Source organism: Myotis brandtii, unplaced genomic scaffold (genome assembly GCF_000412655.1).
Source record: "Myotis brandtii unplaced genomic scaffold, ASM41265v1 scaffold176, whole genome shotgun sequence".
Lineage (NCBI taxonomy): Eukaryota > Metazoa > Chordata > Mammalia > Chiroptera > Vespertilionidae > Myotis > Myotis brandtii.
The window spans coordinates 1,810,661-1,832,427 of NW_005356519.1; the positions used below are offsets into that span (position 1 = coordinate 1,810,661).

Genomic DNA, 21,767 nt, shown 5'->3' on the forward strand with positions numbered 1-21,767 from the left:
GGGCAGTCGGACATCCCTCGAAGGGTCCCAGATTGGAGAGGGTGCAGGCTGGGCTAAGGGACACCCTCCCTCCCGTGCACAAATTTTGTGCACTGGGCCTCTAGTCATTAGATAATCATTAAGGTGGTATTTTCTATTATTTTTAAATTGTTCTACTTTTCTAGAAAAAGTAATCCCCAAACTATCTATGTTCATGTCTCAAAACTGTCAAGCATGTCTATGGGGAAAATAGTTCCAGTTTTAATAGATATATTTAGAAAAAGCACCAATCAAAGAATTCAAGCAAGCCCTAAATATCTGAATTTCAGTGATGCAAATCCAAATTCATTGGAAGGTAAATCTAAGTAAATAGTATGCTTTGAAAAATTCATATATTTGTAGTTCACCTCAGGAAGGTTATAAAGGTTAGACTGCTTTCATAAGCTTCATGGTTTCCTATTCTTGACTAAAGCTACTTTATTTCTTACTTTTTTAAAATTTTAGTTTGACCACATGTATTCTTTAATTTCTCCTCTCTTATATAAGAAGTCCTTCTAAATTACCTACAGACAAGAGACTATGCTTTGGGAGAATCAAGTCTATTATTAATAAGCACAATGTTAATAATTCTATAATTTTCTCTTATGTAGCAACTTTCACCCAGCATCTTAAAAATAAATCTCACAAGTTTTTTCTTTTGAAGTATAAAATTACTCCACTAAGGACTAGCACTCATCTCACTGCAAACAGTAGACTATACTAAATATGTACTATAAACAATATAAAGTAAACTTGTTAAAGTTGCCCCGTCTTACCATTTTTACCTGACTGTTTTTAAAGAGAGGGGAGGGTAAAATAATGAAGGTATTAAGAAGTACAAATTGGTTGTTACAGAATAGTCATGGGGATGTAAAGTACAGCATAGGACTATAATCAATAATATTCCAATAACTATCTCACAGATGGATGTGAGATTTATCGAGATGACCACTTAGTTATATAATGTCTAATTACTGGGGTATACACCTGAAACGAATATAATAATGTATGCCAACTGCAATTGAAAATAAAAAATGATAAAAGACAAAACTAATAATAATTTAAAAATAAAATTAGGGCCAAAAGAAAAAGAAAAAATATTAATGTATTTAAAAAATGTGCAGTAGAGAGAAAGTTATATGTATAATATATTCATTTATAGCAGAAATAAATACGTAATTTAATTTCTTTATATTTTGTGCTATCATAAGAATGAAATTAAAGTCTGCATTCTAGCCAATAAAAAGTCCATTTACATGGATGTAAATAAGCAAATATTTCATTAGTTTCCTAAGGCTGCCTTAACAAAGTACCACAGGTTAGTTGGCTTAAGCAACAGAAATTTATTGTCTCAGTTCTGGAGGATAGAAGTCCAAAGTTAAGGTGTTGTCATGGTTGGTTGGTTTGAGGACCATGAGGGGATGATTTATTCCAGGCCTTTCTCCTTGGCTTATAGTCGTCTTTTCCCTGTGTCTTCCTACCATCTACCCTCTACATGTGTGCCTATGTCCAAATTTTCCCCTTTTCTAAGGGAAACAAGTTAATTCTCCAAACTTTAACACCATCACCACATGCAAAAGCAGCAGCCTTACATAAACTGTTTAATTGGGTCCCATAATTGCAGAGTCAAGTCACTGTAGTAAATCCCTTATTCCTTTTCATTCATAACTAGAGGCCCAGTGCATGAAAATTCATGCACTGGAGGGGGGTCCCTCAGCCTGGCCTGCCCCCTCTCACAGTCCAGGAGCCCTCAGGGGCGGGAGGTGACCCGGTGATCAGTGGAAGGTGACGCCCCATCACACCTCTGCTGCTGCCACTGCTGGCAGCGCAAGCCTCAGCCAGCCCTGGTTACCTGAGCCTCAGGCGGCCCTGAGCGGCTGGGCAGCCGCCATCTGAGACTTGCCTGCACCTCAGGCTGGCCCTGGGTGGCTGGGGGGCTGAAGGGACTGGGGGACTCCAGAGGCAGGCTCACAGAGCAGCTGGGCCCGCCCTGCGGGCTGAGGGGACTTGGCACTGCCATCTTGTGGCTGTGGGCACTGCCACCTTTGAGGGTGTGGCAGTCAATTAGCATATCCCCTCCTTATTGGCTGTGGGCGCTGCCATCTTTGCAATAGCGTGAGGGTCAATTAGCATATTCCCTCTTAATTAGATGGGATGGCTTGATTTTTCTCATCAAACACTAACTGACAAGTTCCCTGGTATGAGTTGTATTATGTCCTCCCAAAATATATGTGGAAGTCTTAATTCTTGTAAATGTGGTCTTATTTGGAAATATGATCTTTACAGTTATAATCAAGTTAAAACCAGGTCGTTAGGGTGGGTTCTAATCTAATATGGCTACTGTCCTTATAAGAAGGAACAGATCCTTGGCCGGTTGCTCAGTGGTTAGAGCCGGTCTCTGGGACCAAAGGGTACTTACCTCAGTTGCAGTAAAGGGCATGTACCTCAGTTGCAGGCAACCAATCAATGTGTTTCTCTCACATTGATGTCCCTCCCTCCATCCCTCCCTCTCCACTCTCCAAAAAAATAAATCAATGGAAAAAATATCCTTGTGTGAAGATTAGAGAAAAAAGCAGCAGAAAAAGACACAGAGATAAAAATACACCATGGAGACAGTTATATGGAAACAGTCAGAGATGAAAATTATGTTGACACAAGCCAAGGAACTTCTATGGCTACCAGAAAATGGAAGAAGCAAAAAAGAATTCTTACTTATAGGTTTTGGAGGGAGTATGGCCCTACAAACACCTTAATTTGGGACTTCAAGCCTCCAGACGCTGAGCTTGGCTAAGATATGAAGAAGTGAAATACTGTGGAATTTGGGGCCGTGGGAGAAAACGAAATAAGTAAAGGGATTTTTAGTTAATGTAAGAAATGTGAGGATATTTACAGGATACACTTAAATTCATATTTATAAAATAGAACATTTTGCATTATTTTAACACAAGAAGAAATGTGCGTGGATAACACTGGATGTACCAAAATAAGTATCTGCTTTGTCATCTCTCTATGACACTGTCCTTGTATTTCACATGTAAAAGTTCTTTATAAATTAAATCACTTCTTGGCAAGGGAATTGGATAAACTAACATGCATTGGAAGGATGGAAACCCATTCATCTTTTGCTGAAATCCGTTTTATCAAGGGTACTGTATCGCAGACTTGTGGAAATATATTATCTTGCTTGTTTCTAAATATGATTAGCAAACATTTCTCATTGGTATTTTCTTGCTTACGCAGAAGGTATAAGACTCATGGATCCTTAAAGAGCTTCATTTAAGTTTATCTTTATAAAGCAAAGAATCACAGAGTTGGAGTTGGTATCTGTTTAATTTTAACAATGACTTGCTATACTTAGGCCTTGCTTGATAGGAGAAAAAAAATAAGTTACTTTTCTGAGTTTCTGTTTCTTCTTCTTTAAATGAATATTAAAATAATATTGAGAAGGCAAGGTGGAGGCGGTGACCTTAGGCTCCAAGGTGATGGCCCCCAGCTGGCCCACTTGAGGGCAAGCACTACATGGAGCACTCTGGCTGGGACAAGCTGGAGGACAAGAATCTGTGCCCAGTGAAGGGCCCCAGGCTTTCCCCTCAAGTTCAAGAGGGAGCAGGCTGGGAGTGGCCAGCTGGCCTCAGCCCCCAAGGCCTGGCTGAGGGAGGTGGGGAGGCAGCCCACCTGGAGTAGAGCCTGGTGGCAGAGGCCGAGGCTGAGCCACATTGAAGAAGAACAAGGGCAGTCAGGGCAGCCCGCCCAAGGACAAGCACTAAGGTGACATCATGACCACCTAGAAGAGCAGACGCTCATGATGCTGTTCAAAATGCCATTATAGAAAAACAAAAACAAAAACAAAGAAAGCCCACAAGAATGGCCAGTAAAGTGGACCACAGAGTCCCCTCTCCTTGCCTGCCCAGCCTGCTGCCTCCCCAGCCTGGGTGGGCTACTATCTCAGGTGGTCAGAGCAGCAGATATTCAGCCTGTTAAAGTTGTCTGTAGTTAGGAAATAAAACCTTTCAAGTTGCTAATCATCATCATCATCTACCTCATCAGTCTATGGCAAGGAGAAGAGGATACAAATATAAAAATGCTATATAAATTACTATAACTGCAATTTTCTTACCAAAACACATTTACGGCATTTAAGTGTGTATGTACGTTGTATGCATTATGCTTAATGGAAAATTAGGGCCAGAAATGATATATGCACCCAGCCAGTGTGGATCAGAGGTTGAGTGTTGACCCATAAATCAAGAGGTCGCTGGTTTGATTCCTGGTCAGGCTCAATCCCCAATAGGGGATGTGCAGGAGGCAGCCTATCAATGTTTCTATCTCTATATCCTTCTCCCTTTCTCCCTTTATCTAAAAATCAATTAAACAAAACAAAAGAAATGATTATGCAATTATTATTGCTAAAAGTCATTAATAACCCATAGTTATAAATTTTGGATATAGGAATTCATTTATTTCCTTTAACTTCAGTAACATTTATTGATACATATGACATAATAAAACTTTGTCTCCGCTCAGCAGTGTGCCTCAGTAATTGAGCATCAATCTATGAACCAGGAGGTCATGGTTTGATTCCCAGTCAGGGTACATGCCTGGGTTGGGGGCTGAATTCCCAGTGGGGAGCATGCTGGAGTCAGCCAATCAATGGTTCTCTTTCATCATTGATGTTTCTATCTCTCTCTCCCTCTCCCTTCCTCTCTAAAATTAATCAATTAATCAATCAATATATATATTTTTTTTAAAAAAAAAAAACTTTGTCTCTAAATTCAATAGAAGAAAAACTTAATTTGAAAACATCAAAAATAAGTCAAATTATTTATATAATAAATAATAAAAGATAAAGAGAAATATTCTTTGGATTGTTATAGATTTCAATTATATGTACACTACATATGTTTGTACACACAGATATAGATATAGATAGATATAGTTAGAGAGAGAGAGCGAGAGAGAGAGAAATAAAGAACACAGTTCACCATGAGTAAAACCATTATGTAAACATAGCCAAGAAAAACTTTGAGAAATTGTGTGGAAGATACATGGATACATTTTAGAGGAAAAGTTGTACTTCTCCATTTTCATTAGAAATGAGCCTTTCAGTCCACAGTGACATCGCCATTATTCCCCAAATTTCTATTATAACTATTTCACCTCCTTCCATCCCCTTTTGTCTTCTAAGAGCTTATTAAGTCTAGTAAAAATGTACTGATGGCCACCCAAGGAGAAACCATCCATCTTTCTCTGCGTCTTTGACATAAATATCACCACACCATTTAAGGAACTCGATTAGAGCTCTATCGCAAAATACATTAACAAGGGAATATAAATTAATAAAGGATATTCTCTGGAGTTTATAATGTCAAAAGTTGCTCTCTTGAGCCACTTTAGCTTAAAAGTGTAGGAATCAGCAATTGTGACAACCAAAAATGTCTCTAGACATTGCTAAATGTCTTGTGGGGGCCAAGTCACCCCAGTAGAGAACCGCTGAAATTGAGCATGATCCCAGCACAATTGAAGAAATGCAAGCTGTGCTTGTGTGCTGTCCTGTATACTTAGAGCAAACGTCATGGACCATCTGAGTGTCCTGCTCTGCGGCACTGCTCTCCAGAGCCCATGGAATTTTGCTGAGTAGAAATTGTCAATGTACGTTCTGAAGTATGTCCACAGAAGAATCACAAATCTTAGAGCAGCAGGAGGGGGGAGATGATGTAAATATGAAGCTGACTGTGAACTGGAATGATGACAGCTTAACTAAATATATCCAAGTAGTAAGGGTGGCTAATGACATCGAGCAAGCTAGCTTAAAATGTTTTTACAATGGAGTACAGACATTTATATTCATAGCAGAGCATTAGGAAAAGGTTGAGTTATGCATAGCAGATTTTCATTGGGGAATATATAAATACATATATTTGTGAAAAAATTAATTCAAGTAAAGCACTTAGCACAGTGCCAGACACATGGTGAGTGCCCGTTAAATGGATAAGTGCTGGCTGCTATACTTTGTAGTAGTATTACAGGCATTGATCATTTTATTTGCATTACTTAATTTTTTTATACATTTAAACATTTTAACACTTAGGAATACTTCTTCTAGGATACAACTCTTCTCTCTCTCTCTCTCTCTCTCTCTCTCTCTCTCTCTCTCCAGTTCTTACTCATCTCAAAAGACCCAACTCAAGAGTGAACTCTCAGTGGCTACCCCTAAGTCCCTGACCCTCCCACACGAAGAATTAATTTCCCCTTCATTTGTGTTTCCACAACACTTAGTGCATACTTACATCATAGTGCTTAGCACTTTGTATTATAGTTATTAAAGTCTGTGTTGAGCAGGCCCACCACAGCTCCAGCCCTCGGGCTATGAGCTTTTGAGATCTTATTTACTAGGCCTTATGCCCCTGTGCTTGCCACATGGTAGGCATTCAGCAAAGCATGCCGAACTCAGCTGAATTATCTGGAAAATTCAATCATGTGGAAACCTCATTTCCCAATAATGCCAGATATATGAGGTGTGACTGAAGAGCAATGCCTTCTATATAGAATTTGGGGCTGTCAGCCTTTATGAAAAGATTAAATAAGTGAAATGATGCAAAGTGTGTTAACTTTTGACCAAGAAAAATAAAGATTTGGATAAATATCAGAACACTCCTTTAAATTGCACACATTTAAATATGAGTAAGGATAATTGGGGGAGGTGGGAGATGGTAAAATAAAATATATAATTTTAAGAGAATTAAGCCTCACTGAGATAAATAAGTGTGAAAAGAGATGACGTTATGGTGTGTGTTTTTTCTTATTTGATTACATAACACTGTCAAAGAATTCATGGTTAATAGATCCATGTCTTTACTATAAAATATACCTAAAAAACATCAGTTTAAATTACTGCAAGGATTCAAAATACACACACACACACACACACACACACACACACACACACACACGGATTGTCAAGCATACTGCATTAAAGAGTACAGTCTGCACTGACCTTTCAATTGTTTCTGATTTTAATACAAAACATTAAATAGATAAGATCCACGAGTTTGAAGACAGATGTTTTAACAGGTGACCCTAGCTTTAAAAATGGCCAGAGGTACTAGTTTCTTCTTCTTACCTCAATTTTAATTCTTTCTTTTTTCTCTATCCTCACCCAAGGAGTGAGGATATTTTTCCATTGATTTTCAGAGAGAGTGGAAGGGAGGGGGGAAGAGGAGACAGAGACACAGAGAGAGAGAAACATCAACATGAAACACATTGACTGGTTGTCTCCTGCTCCAGCCCCAACCCAAGCAGGACATTGAACCTGCAACCAAGCTACATAGCTGAAATCCAACAAGCTGGAATCCAACCTGTGACCCTTAGATACACAGGCCCACTGAGTCAAACTGGCCAGGGCTATTTTACTTCTTTATTTAAGAAATATATGAAAGCACAGATAATCCATACTGCACAAATAATAATAACAATCAGATTTTAATATTACTTTTACAAATTAAAATTCTTTCAGTTTTGCCCAGCTGGAGTGGCTTCGCTGGTTGAGCATCATCCTGTGTACCAAAAGGAAGGATTAAAGAATAAAATGTTTCAGTTTTAACTGTGATCACATGATATAAAAATGAAGTATTTTTCATCTATTTCTCCTCACTTTCAGCAAATTGAAGTCAAGGTAGAAATGTTTTTCCATAGAATAAAGAAAGGAAAAACAGTATTTATTTCTCTTCATTTTCTGTGGGGGGAAAAATGCCTTTCATAGCTTATGAAAAACCAAGAGCAATTTATTTTTAAATCCTGATGTTTGTTTTGTTTTTATTTTTAAGCCTCTCTTCCTGGGAATGTTAATGTATAAAGTAATGTGTGGTATAAAGTTGTTTTATTATCTCTTCTCTGAACTATAATTATGCATATTTCTGATTATAAAAATAATGTTAATTGTAAAAATTTAGAAAGTACAGAAAAGGGGGAAAAATAAATTTTAAAATTACCCACAAGCCTGCAATGAGCACTTGATTTTTCCTTCCAATCTGTTTTCTACATTAATTTATTTAAAATTAATATAATAATGTATATAATTAGGTTTCTTGCTTTTGGTCAATTAACATTACAGTCTGAGCATTTTCCAAGATTACTAAATATTTTTATTTTATTTATTTATTTTTAAGTGAGAGAGAAACATCAATGTGAGAGAGACACAGGAACTGGTTGCCTCCTACATGAGCCCCAATAGGGGGCCAGGGATCCCGCAACCGAGGTATGTATCCTTGTCTGTAAATCGAACCCGGACCCTTCAGTCCTCAGGCCAACGCTCTATCCACTGAGCCAAACCAGCTAGGGCAAGATTACTAAATATTTTTAAAACATAAGTTCTACTTGCTTTATAAAGTATAGCATTTCCATTTTCCAGGAAATTGAGTGTAACTTTTTCATCTTCTGTTTAAAATGTGTTCTCAAGTTATGCAATTGTAAATAGTAATATTGGGAATTTTTCAAAATAATATTCTGTACATTGGAAAGAATCTATTCAATCGATGCCTCCTAGAATTTGGAATGGCAAAGCAAGAGAACACCAGATGAAGATATACATGTACTTTAGAAGTCATTTTTCAAAAATGTAGGAAAAAATTTTAGAAAAAATATCAGTAAAATCTTAGATCTTAGAGTAGATTTAAACATGCTAAAATATGTGAGTGCATTTCTATGAGACATGATCTGTATATTGCATTGTATATACATTTGAGACCCATATGATCTTACTAACCAATTTTACCCCAATAAATTTAACTTAAATTTTCTTTAAAAAATATGTCAAGACTTAGCCAAATTATACCCACAATACTAAAAAAGCATATTGAGCTCTAGCTGGTTTGGCTCAGTGGATAGAACTTTGACCCGTGGACTGAAGGGTCCTGGGTTCGATTACAGACAAGGATACATACCTCGGTTGCGGGATCCCTGGCCCCCTATTGGGGCTCATGTAGGAGGCAACCAGTTCCTGTGTCTCTCTCACATTGATGTTTCTCTCTCACTGCCTCTCCCCTTCCCTTCCACTTTCTCTCAAAATGAATGGGGAAGTATCCTCAGGTGAGGATGAACCAAAACCAAAATAAAACAAGCAAACAAAAGCATGTCAGTGTAGTTGTAGAAAAATGAGAATAATATTTTTTATTGGTATAATTGGGAAATACCAAAGTTTCAAGATACACAGTTGTCCCATTTTTAAGGGAAACTTAATTTCCCAAAACTAAAAGTCTGATAAGCTAAGCATCAATACCCGTAAATATTCCAAAATGTATTATTGATGAAAATCTGCATGGATTCATTCAGAAATAAATCTATAAACAACTGTGAATAGATTCTTCTATTAGTCCTTATTTTCATCATTGTTATGTCTTAAATTATACAATTACGTACTTAGAAAAGCTCAAAGGGTTAGCTAGTTCAATGGATAATATTAAAAAATATCCTGTAAAGATAGAACAATGGACCTAAATAAAAGTGAGGACCTTTAATTGTGATCAATGTAAAAGCCTGTATATAGATTTAAAAAGTCAGTAAATATAATCCATAGTAGATAGACAACTGATGTACCAATAGTTCTTATAAAAAAACCAATAATACTTTGTATGTTAACCATGTACAATTTCAACATGCATAAAAATATAATGTGAATGACCAAAAATAAAGATAATTCAAGAATTTTATAATAATGTTAATGGAAGTACTACTCCAGTCATGGGTAATAATTATTTCAAAACTTTAAATCACACCAAATAAATATATAGTGCTGGGATAAAAATAAATAAATAAAACAAAATTACCTATGACACTATCTCTTTTTTAGGAGTTCACAGTTGAAGTGGGGAAACAGACAAAGAAATATATTTGGAGTATTGTTTTCAACACTTGTCACTTTATTTTGGAAGATGCCATCATTATTTAGCATTAAAAATAATGTATTATAATATGCCAGGTCCTGTCTCTGAGAAAACCAAATTAGTATCCTCATTTCATAAATGGAACCACTAGATTGAGGTCTAAAAAACAAACAAACAGAAAAACAGCAACAAAAAACTCACAGAAAAATATCTAGAAAGTGTTAAAACAGATAAAGGAGCATAGAAATATCTGACTTGGAATTATTGCTCTTAAAATAACATTGCATATGGATCAGTATTTGTTATTTTTTTGCATAATATATTTTTCACATTTTTATTACAGTGTACCCTGCTGAATCAATATTTCATAGGATATTAAGTATTTCACACCCAAAGAAAAAGATTCTGCAGCCAAATAATTTTGAGCAACACTAGGTTTCTTTATTATAAAGCCTTTCCAAGACTTTAAAATTCTGATATGCATTGTGACTCCTAGAGGGTGGTCTAACAGTTTTTTCTCAAATGCATTTGATCTCAGACTCTTTATTTTTATTCACCGATTTTTGTGAGAGGCTTGTGTTCCATGAAACAGCCATTGGGAAACTCTGGCACTCCAGAAGACCAAGAAAAATCTCAATGTCAGGAATTGGAAATCCTATATAATAAAAGCCTAATATGCTAAGCATCCAACCATTCCTTCAACCGTTCGACCAGTCGCTATGATGCGGACTGACCACCAGGGGCAGATGCTCCGACTGGTAGGTTAGCTTGCTGCTGGGGTCTGGCCAATCGGGACTCAGCAAGTCAGGCCAGACATGACCTGGAGCCCTCCCGTGGTCCCTCCGTGGCCCCGATCATGCGCAGGTGGGATCCCTCAGCCTGGCCTGCGCCCTCCAGTGACGTCAGAGAGCCAGTTTCAGCCTGATCCCCACAGGCCAGGCCAAGGGACCCCACCAGTGCACAAATCTGTGCACCAGTCCTCTAGTATTCAATAAGGAGACAAAGGGGCCTTAAAGGAGACATGATACCTGTCTTTAAATCTTTGTCTTATTAAAAAAAAGTACATAGTATTTCACCAAAGGGAAGATCTATATCTAATGAATAGAAGCTACCAGAAATGGATTTCACCTCAATATAACATTTCAATAAGTTAAAAAAAAATGTAAAAGCTGTCCAACAAAGGTGGACAAAGACCTATTGTAAATACGATGTCTTACATCAAAACGCAAATAACGTTCTATAGATTTTCCAGTTCTTTGTTATTCAATCTAGGAAGGTTATATCTTTCTAAGAATTTGTTCATTTCTTCGAGGTTATTAAATATGGTGGCATATAGTCTTTCATAATACTCTTGTATAATCCTTTGTATTTCTGTGGTGTCAGTCATAACTTTTCTGCTTTTATTTTGATTTTGTTTGTTTGAGTCTTTACTCTTTTTTTCATTGGTGAGTCTAGGGAAAACTTTGTCAATTTTATTAATTTTTTCAAAGAACCAGCTCTTTGTTACATTATTTTTTGTATTGTCTTTATGTTCTCTGTTTTATTTAATTCTGCTCTAATTTTTATTATTTTCTTCCTTCTACTGATGCTGGGCTGCATTTGTTCTACTTGAGATAGACCTGTAATGATATAAGCTTTCTTCTTATTACTGCTTCTGCTGCATCCCAAAAGTTTGGTATATTGTATTGTCATCCTTATTTGTCTCTATGTATCTTTTGATCTCTTCTTTTATTTCTTCTTTGACCCAAAGCAATTAATTTAAAAAAAAAAAAAAGACATGCCCAGCCAGCATTGCTCAGTGCTTGAGCATTGACCTATGAACAAGGAGGTCACAGTTTGACTCTTGGTGAGGGCACATGCCTGTTGTGGGCTTAGTTCCCAGTGAGGGGCACACAGGAGGCAGCTGATCAATGATTCTCTCTCATCATTGATGTTTCTATCTCTTTCTCCCTCTCCCTTACTCTCTGAAATCAATAAAATAAAAAATTAAAAAGTAAAATGTTTTTTTTTAAAAAAGAGAAAATAAGATGAACAAACAAAAACTCAGAAACACAGACAACAATATGGTATTACTATAGGGAAAGGGGGCTGTGGAGAAGGTAGCAAAGGATTAAAAGGGTCAAATATATGATGACAGACAGAGATTTGACTTTGGGTGGTAACCACACGATGCAATATGCAGATAATGTATTATAGAATTGTATACTTGACACTTCTATAATGTTATTGGCTAATGACACCCCAATAAATTTAATTTAAAAATACACATAAGGACACATACAATTTACACTTATTGCCAAAGAAAACCAAAGTCACTCTTCTTTAATTTAAAAAACACACCAAGTGATTTAGATCATTATATTATGAATTCATGTGCAGAATAAAATGGAAGTTTTCTCATTTATAAAATGACACAAGAGGCCTCGAAAACACATGTGGGGATGCACAAGACCATGTGACACACAGAGATTGGTGCCAGGAGTAGGGAAAAGCTGAAGGTAGAAGACACATCTCAGATCAATTAATCTTGATATGTTGGGACCTCGTGTTCAATGCCATTACACCCAAAGAAAACATGATTTGATAGATCACATGGGTTATCAATGGATTTTACTACAATTCATATTTGTTTGCTAAAACAAGTTAGATATAAAGCCCATACCTATTTGCATATTCCTTGATGATCTGATATATGCTAATCTTAATTGTTTCATTTTCAAATCGATTGTTGCTCCGGTCCTTGTATATTCGAAATTCAGCTGCTGTAACTGCTTCTCCATGAGGAATTTGAGTAAGATCAAACCGGAATTCTTTGTAATGCCTTCGCTGGTGAGAAAAATCCTTGTCTCTTTCAACTAGAAAAGAAAAAAGAAGAGAGAAAATGAGCTTTTTATAAAATATGAAAATCAATGATAAATTCTCCAGCTTTGTAATTAAGACAAACAAGCAGGATATTCTAAAACTGGGAAAACACTAAAACCACAGACTCATACGTGTTTCCAGTTGAAGGAAACTCCACTAACCAACAACCTTCGGTTCAAAAGCAATATAGCCTCTGTGGTTTTATTACAAATTCCTGGATCTTAAATGGAAAGGCTATCCCAAAATGTTTCTTAAAAGTGAAGGTTGAAAAATTATTCCTAGTATGTATCCAGTACCAGAACACAGAGGGTTCATACAGGAATTAGGAATACGTTATAGAAATTTCCAGAGTTCCAGGTGAAGTCGTTGGTGAGATTTAGCACAGCCAAGGGAGGAGAAGAAGAAGAAAGACTGAGAAATTGCAGGCACATAAGGACAGTGTTTATGACATTTTAGAGATCAATTACATACAGCAAATTCATTTTCAGAATAAAGATTATATCTAAAATGTCTTCCCCAAAAGAGTTTTTATTCTCCTTTCAGCAAATGAAATGTTTTGTTGTTTTTTTAATATACTTTCATTAGTTCTTATAGATTGTTTAATACAATCTCCGTACCTGGGGTACAGCATACAAGCTCTCAAAGACCTCTTTCTGCTCTTCTTCAGAATTGAGAAGGGAATATATTTCCCCTTTCAGCAATCTTCCAATAAATAAAGTCAGAGAACGTTACCTCTTGGGCATTTTAAGGGATGTTGAAGAATTCAGCAGAGCAGGTGTCCAGCATATTATTAATTTGGCTTTGTAAAATACTTTATTATTTGATACACTCTATATGTACTGGGTACCAAAAACTTTCTTACAAAATACCTATTCGAAGGGTTCATTTTTTGCGATGCAATATCATTTGATGGTTTCTCGGTATTACTAAGTTTCTCAAAAACTCAGTTATGTAGGCTGATTTACAACAGGATCACAAAAAGCCCACTGAAAAACACTGTATGCGAGGTGTCTCACTTTTACAGTTTTCCAATGATATGTTTCATTGCTAACTTTTGTTCCAAGAAAATAAAAAAATGTATAAGTTGTATAAATAAATTCACCAAGTTCTTGGATTAAGATACAAAAATATATTTAGGGGTTTAATTGAAATTATGTCAACACTGCTATATATATATCAAAAACTTGGGGTCCGAAACGAGAAAAGGGTTAAGATTAAGGAAGAGAGAAGAGGGTCATGACCATCCAGGAATGACTGTGGGAGAGGAGGCTGCTAGACCTGTGTTCTAGGGCCAGATGGGTTCCACATCTGAGAGGAAGTTTATGACAAAGGCACCCACAATTCCTCGGCTTCATCATCCAAAATAATCTCCAGTTTACTTTCCCCAGAAGTGCAGGCAGTGGTTTAGGAGAACGCAGAGCTCATCCCAGCCCCACCACAGACACCTATGCCAGCCAAGAGAAGACTATAGACTATACCTGGAGGCATTTTTATCCTATGGAGTTTGGCAAGGATGGTACTCTTGGGCTGTCGGACTTGCACTAACACAACCTCACATGACTCATGAAGTTTTGTTTTTTAAAAATATCATTATCTTGTTCCTAAGAGAGATCCATTGCCAGGGAGATTATTTATCAACTTTCCCTTAAATAAGGAAGATACCTTCACTTTTAGAATCCTATTTTGATCCATAATTTAAACCTCTTTTCAGTGGCAATAGTGGAGACTGCCATGAACTTGGCTTCTTCGTTTCCATTTGTCCATTCTCCTGATTGAGCCATTTGAGAGGGAAAGTGTAAGGGTAGAAAATACCTAGAAACTCGATATCTAGTCACTGAAAGTGCACGCATGAATATTGAAACTAGCCACAACTTTCGTTTTCAGAGAACTTTAATTTAATTCTATGTAAATTGAATTTAATTCTTTGTAAACCTGTTCTTCTCTGATCTTAATTTAAACAAATGGGAGACATTATGAAACAGTTCTGTCTTATATGAAACAGCTTTAAATAGCACTGCTCTAATTATTTTTAAATTTTATCATACTTCATGACAATCTACGAGGTGGGTTCCATCATTATCCTCATTTGAGGCATAGGGAATAAATTCCTCACCAAAAAGCTTGAACCTAAGCATTCGATGCCACCTGGGTATGGTTCTTAAATGCCAAATATACTGCTTCTGCGTATAGACTATTTTTTACTTTGTCCTAATTTATGAAGTATTTATGCTTTAATAAAAATCTAAAACCTCACATTCACAAGTTCAAAATCCAAAAAGCTCTGAAAACAAAAAGTTTGGCTTCAAGTTCATTTGGCAGAAGAGCTGGAAATTAACTGATTTGAGGTCATTTAAAGTTTCTATTTATTCCACTTTAATATGAATATTTATTGCTTTGCCGCAGAACTGTTCATTTGTTCGACGAGGTGGCACTACCCCAGCTCTACTTCAGGAGTCCCATACTTTGTGATCCATACACCAACCAGCCATTCAAAAATGTGTCTTCTCTATTCGGAAAGTCAATATTCAACATTCCAAGGTGCAACAACCATCATCCAATTTTTCACTAGCAACTCATTCTACATTTGAAATTAGGACCAAAATAACTACAGTCCTAGAAATAAGGGCTGCAGCGTGAGTTTGCTAGGATCCAATCTATAGCACGCACCTGGATAATGCAGATGAGTTTTGAATTCATATTATGTAAAGTCATCTACTGTTCTGGAATCCCCTGTGAGATGTTAGTGTAATAAAGTGGAAAGCTAGAATTTCAGCTGTTATTATAAAATTTCAGTTTTATAATCCAGGCTATTTAACCTAACCCCTTAAGGGGGGGAGGGGCAAATATTCAAAGAGTTTCATAAAAATTTATATTAAGTATACCACACAGAATACAGTTGCCGTGCAGATTTGTCCACTGACTCAAAATCCTACATCCTACTGCTTTGAATTATAATTTCACTCTTAAATTTCATGGGACATGTTGGAGTGAGTAATGGAATGAAACTTGTTTTTCTATAGCATTGCACTCCTAATGATGCTCACAAATATTCACAAGGTAATCTCAGTTACCTCAAAGAGTAATGCTAGGGAGGATCAAATATTAACATCCCTGATATAAGGATGAGAAGTTGGGTGATGACAGCTAGGCGGTAACAGATGTCTGTCTTCTAACGCTCATTATAAATCTTTGTTCGATGTCCATACCACCTACATAATGACATCCTGCTGTTCTGTACCTAGAGACTAGTTCATTGTTAGTATATTTAAGCAATGTTTCTCAGTAGTAGACCCAAAAAAGTGGCAAATAGTATGGAAAATCAGGGGTTTGATCATCAGTATGAAATTAACATCCAACACAATACATTGCCTAATTCAAAGTTGCCTTCTAATAAATGTTGGTTGAATGAAAAACTATATAAATGGATCAAAATCAGGTTCTATCTTTTTAATTGATTTTTAGAGAGAGAGGAAGGGAGAGGAAAAAACATTGAGGAGAGATACATCATCGATTGGCTGCCTCCTGCATGTCCCCTTCTGGGGGCAACCCAGGCATGTACCTTTACCAGGAATCGAACCTCCATCTCTTGGTTCCTGGGTTTATGTTTAACCACTTAACCACACAAGCTGGGCAGGTTCTATCTTTTTAGGCAGCACAATCTTTGCTGCATTCCCAATTGACTAAAGGCATAATAACTTATTTAACTCTCATTTATTTGGCACATACTTTGTTTAATCTATACAACCTTAGTTATGTCCAAAAGTTTCTATAACATGCCCAAGAAACCACTATGTATAATTTGATCTGAAAACAGATTAGATCCCAGGGTCAAGATTTTAATTCCCAAGTCCTCAACATCACAGCACTTTGCTTGTTTGTTATTCCTGGATTAGTTTTGTTTGTTTGTTTGATCTAATTCTCACTCAGGAGAGCTTGTCTTCTCCCAATACTTTCATTCTCTATAAGAGCTCTGCTCATTTCTGAACTCTGCTCATTCTTCTAGAACTCACACCTTCCAATCAGTCTTAGCAAATGCTGTGTTATATTCACTTATTCAATATTGATTCTATATCTTATCTAAGAAAATGTTTGTGAATAAAAAATGGTTGTATTCATACTTGAATTAGTGTTATCTAATATTTATATGAGTGTGTAAGGTCATTCTTTTACTACACCATATTTTAAAATAATTGTGATTCACCATCTGGATCCCTTCATACTTGAACCTTTTTCCTACAATACCCACTACCAAAAACAACACTCCTAAAGCAGATGAAAAAAAATGTATACACACATTTTATATTCTAAATGTAAACTTTTTACAGAAGATAGTCATGCCTTGTTTATATTGTAATGATTTTGGTCAACATTAAGTATTCTGTTTCTATGTATATTACAATGTGCTATAACCCATTGTAAATGGCTTGGGAAGCTTAAAAGACAAACAAGAAGGAAAAAAATTAAATGTATACTATTCTTGTTGTTGTTTTTTTAATTCCTATTGCGTTAAATATTAGGCCCTTTCAATTCACTCTGTAATTTACATGTTATATCAACTAAATACCATGAGGTTCCTAAAATAAATCTTTACTATAATTTCTATTAAAATTACTAGATTGAAATATTCATGATCCCATGGAAATCATAATTAAGTTACTATTTCATGGTAGAAAATACATACACTCTTAATTACTAGACAAAACAACGAGAAACAAATAAAACAAAAGAAAATAGCAAGAGGGTTAGCTCCTTCAAGTCAGAACCTAGACTTGCCAAGGAGATAGAATGACAAAAGTGTTAAAACATACTGAGATAGAAGGGTAACCCTTTTCTCTACAAGTGGAGACCATTTGTTTATCGCATTCCATAGCCACCATTTCCTTCATGTAAAGTGGACAAGAGAGTTCAGGAGCAAACATAACTAGATTTACAACACACATCCTGTGTCAATCAATTCACCTATGAAAATTGTATTTAAAGAGTACACAATGACCTGCCCAGACTGCCATCTTCATATCTGCTTACACTACTAACAAGATCAACAGGCTATATTTTGCCAGTAACATATACATTATACTTAATGCCACATGCTCTTCTCCCATTGTCATTTATGAGACATGATTATTTAAAAAATTATGTATAAACCAATGAATATCACCATTAAAATAAGTTCATTAACATGGGGTTGCTTATTTATTTGAGTTGATGATTGCCAAGAGTGCTGTCTACAAAAATTAAAAAGAGTTGCTTTACTGCATATACATATACCCAACCTCACTAAAAATAAACCATCAGAAATTGAGCAATATTGATTCAACTTAACAATCAAACAGTCATAATGATGGGGTGAATATATTTCCTTTTACTTCTAGGAAGCAAGTTTTTGTGTTTCAAACTTTTCCATCTATGTGAACTACCTAAAACAACAGAAAGCTCACCTACCCTGATAGAATCAGATAATGAATTTATTATTATATTTTGGTTTTAAAAAGTGGCACCATCAAAGCATAAGAGATAAAATATGAATCAAAAGATTCGCATTCCATTATTAATGGGCTGATAGTGAAAAGAAACAGGATTCCCTTTATATAAGCATCAAACTACATTCTAAGTGCTCTAAATTGCCAAAGTTCTGTGAAGATTAAGCTTCTTGTGGTTAAAGACACACACTGAAACCTTTTATTGTTGAGATATAACTTAACAGAAGTTAATGACTGATTGCACTCTCTCCTTTTCCTAAACAAACACCTCTCTGAATGACTTTATCATTAATAGAAATGGGATAGAAATGTCAAGACTAAATATTTTCATGTCCACAATATCTGAAGAGTGAAAGTAATTAACAGGGGCTTGCCATTTTATCTCTTTAGTGATTTATCTGCATTTTTAAGGAGATGCATTCATGGGCAATCAATCTTAATCTCCCACACAGGGCTGTAACTTGGAAGACACAAATAGAACCAGTAGCTGCGAGGCAAAGATAGCATTCTCCAAGGAGCCTAGCCAGCTGTTGAAAGAATACACATCATTGTTTGCAGCTGAGTGCAAAAAATCATTAAGAGATTAATCATAGAATTATTACTTATCTCTGTTGCATTTTAAAGTAAAAGAAAAAAAGCAAATATATCATGTGTCTACCAAATTATGTCACTTCGCAAGACATCCTCACCTACTAGTCCACTGGGAAACACAAACTTGGTCCTATAAAGGCCTATTCATTGGTCAGCAAATGCACATTACATGTTTCTTTGAATGGAAAACCATTCCAGAGAGTGTGGTAAACTCCAGATTCCAGAAACCCTAACAGCCTCTTAACACCATCACAAAGTGAGACCTGGAAGAGAGAAAATTGTCCCCCTGTTTTGTTTCAAAGAACAATTTCAGTGGACTTTCATATGTTAAAATAGTCTTACGTATGGTCATAAATGCTTCATGAATACAGTTTTATACGGAAGGGAAATCTCAAAAGAAAGGTGAGATGGTTAAATAATTTAAATATTGCAATAGGATAAACATTAATTTTTGAATCAATTTAAAATACAGTGCATATAATGTGAAATTTACCAAATGTAATTAATTATCAAATATGTTTTATTATTTTGCTTAAAAAAATATAACTAATTTCACCCTGGCATTGTGGCTCAATTGGTTGGAGCATCGTCCCATGCACCAAAGGGTCACAGGTTCGATTCATGGTCAGGGCACATAATCGGGTTGCGGGTTCCGTCCCTGATCAGGGCACATACAGGAGGCAACTCATCATTGTTTCTCTCTCACATAGATGTTTCTCTCTCTCTCTCTCTCTCTCTCTCTTTCCCCTCTTCCCTTCCCCATCTCTCTCTTAAAACATTAAAAACATATCCTGGGGTGAGGATTAAAATATAAATAAATACATACATACATACATGCATGCCATGCATGCATGCATAAATAAATAAATAAATAAATAAATACATAACTAACTAACTAAATAAATAAAAAATTAATTAAAACTTATTTAGTGACACAATAAGTGAGGTATTATATCAAGAGAGCTTAGATTGGATGGTCTCAGCCCTCAGCCCTCAATAGTTATTCAGAATACTATAACGATAAGAGCTATACATATCAAACATTGGTATGAAATGGATATATTTAAGTTAATAAATAATAACCATAACATTAATTGCTGATTTCATAAAAATTAACATATTTTAAATTTTTATTTCTTCTCCCTTATTTGATGCAATAAGGTAGATTCTCCATTATCTTTTCCATAGTACAGATTTTAAAAAACCAACACATTAACTTCCTCAATGTCACAAAGGGAGTTAACTACAAAGCCAGGAATAGTATCTAGGTCTATGACTCCAAATGTAATGTCCTGTGCACGAGAGTTTCAACTATCAATGACTGCTATTTCTGTCTCATGGCAAAAGTCTTCCTCTTTCATTCCAAGGTCAGGGTTTCCACTTGAGTCTTGCTCTCAATTTCCTGTGCTCATTCTTATTAATTTTTCTCCTGTGTGTTCAATTGCTCTCTTTACTCTGTCAGTGCTCTGGATAACAGAATACTGGAAACCCACCATAGATGAACATATTGGGTTTATTGACTTGTTTCAACATATGTCCTGGACAGATTCCATAGAGACCCTTGGTGAGGGAAATAAGAATGCATTGGGATTATTAGAGTGATTTGGGCAAAGATTCAGAGGCAGGGTTTTGCTCTGGAACTAGGTGATCTCAGGAAGCAAAGGTAATGATCGGTATTTTAAGTTTTTCCAGAATTTGGAAAGAAGAGAAGTAGAATTGGCAAAGCAGCAGCAGTCACTAATATTATCCAAGAAAGGATCATTTTCAAGATTTGAACAAAGTTCTTGTTTTTAATGTGTGCTCAGATATGATACTCCTCCTCCTCCCCCTTATGGCCATAGAGCGGTCTTGTCCAGTATGTTCCATAGGAGGACTGTGAATGCTGAGCCATCTCCTAGCAACTGCAAGTTCTAGCTGATAGGTTCAATCTGCCTCCTGTCTGTCAAGAGGGTCTTTTCTTGTTCTCTCCTTCCATATACGCTAATCTTGATAGCCTAAAGCAGTGGTTCTCAACCTTCTGGCCCTTTAAATACAGTTCCTCATGTTGTGACCCAACCATAAAATTATTTTCGTTGCTACTTCATAACTGTAATGTTGCTACGGTTATGAATCGTAATGTAAATATCTGATATGCAGGATGGTCTTAGGCGACCCCTGTGAAAGGGTCGTTTGACCGCCAAAGGGGTTGCGACCCACAGGTTGAGAACCGCTGCCCTAAAGCTAGATAGCTACTCTGCAACTTCTACATTCATTCCATCTCCAAATACTTATTGGCTAACTGGTCCAAACCCTAATAGTAAAGAACATATAAGAAGCAAAAGGAGAGGAGCTCAGACATGGAAAAATACAGTTATGTTATAACTAGAGGCCTGGTGCACAAAATTAGTGGATGGGTAGGTTGCCTAGGCCTGGCCAGTGATCAGGGCCAATCAGGGCCATCTGGCTGCTACCTGGGGCCTTCCTCATTCTGCACCACCCCCTGGTGGTCAGCACACATCATAGAGAGTAATTGAACTCCTGGTCAAACTCCCGAGAGACACTTTGCATATTAGCCTTTTATATATATAGATTGTGATGAGGCTTAAGAAGGATATGTGTAATGTAAGGCAGATTAAAATGGAACAAAACATTATGCAGGAGGCTTCAAAAGAAGATCATTTTGAGCTTGGTCTTAAAGAATTATCCCAGGTATAGAAAATAGTTCATATAGAAATAGAGGTGATAGCTTATGGCCAAAGTAGTAAATAATAAATGGTCACTGTTAATGTACATTATGGGATCTAGGAGATCAGTGGTGTAATATGAGGAATAGTAAGACTTTTCTGGAATTTGATCAATATTTTCTAGTATTCACATCCCATTAATGCATTCTATAGTAATTAGTAACAGGAACCTACTTTTTTTCATAATATATATATTTTTTTTCATCATATATATA

The 21,767-nt window shown here is 36.2% G+C and overlaps 1 protein-coding gene across 1 annotated transcript in view; it reads right to left on the reverse strand.

Annotated features, from left to right (window-relative positions):
- Positions 1–21,767, reverse strand: part of BMP5 (bone morphogenetic protein 5) — a 135,712-nt gene that overhangs the window by 42,145 nt on the left and 71,800 nt on the right. Inside the window, exon 2 of the mRNA XM_005863302.2 lies at positions 12,559–12,751. Within this exon, the coding sequence (XP_005863364.1) occupies positions 12,559–12,751 (193 nt within the window). The remainder of the gene's footprint in view (positions 1–12,558; positions 12,752–21,767) is intronic.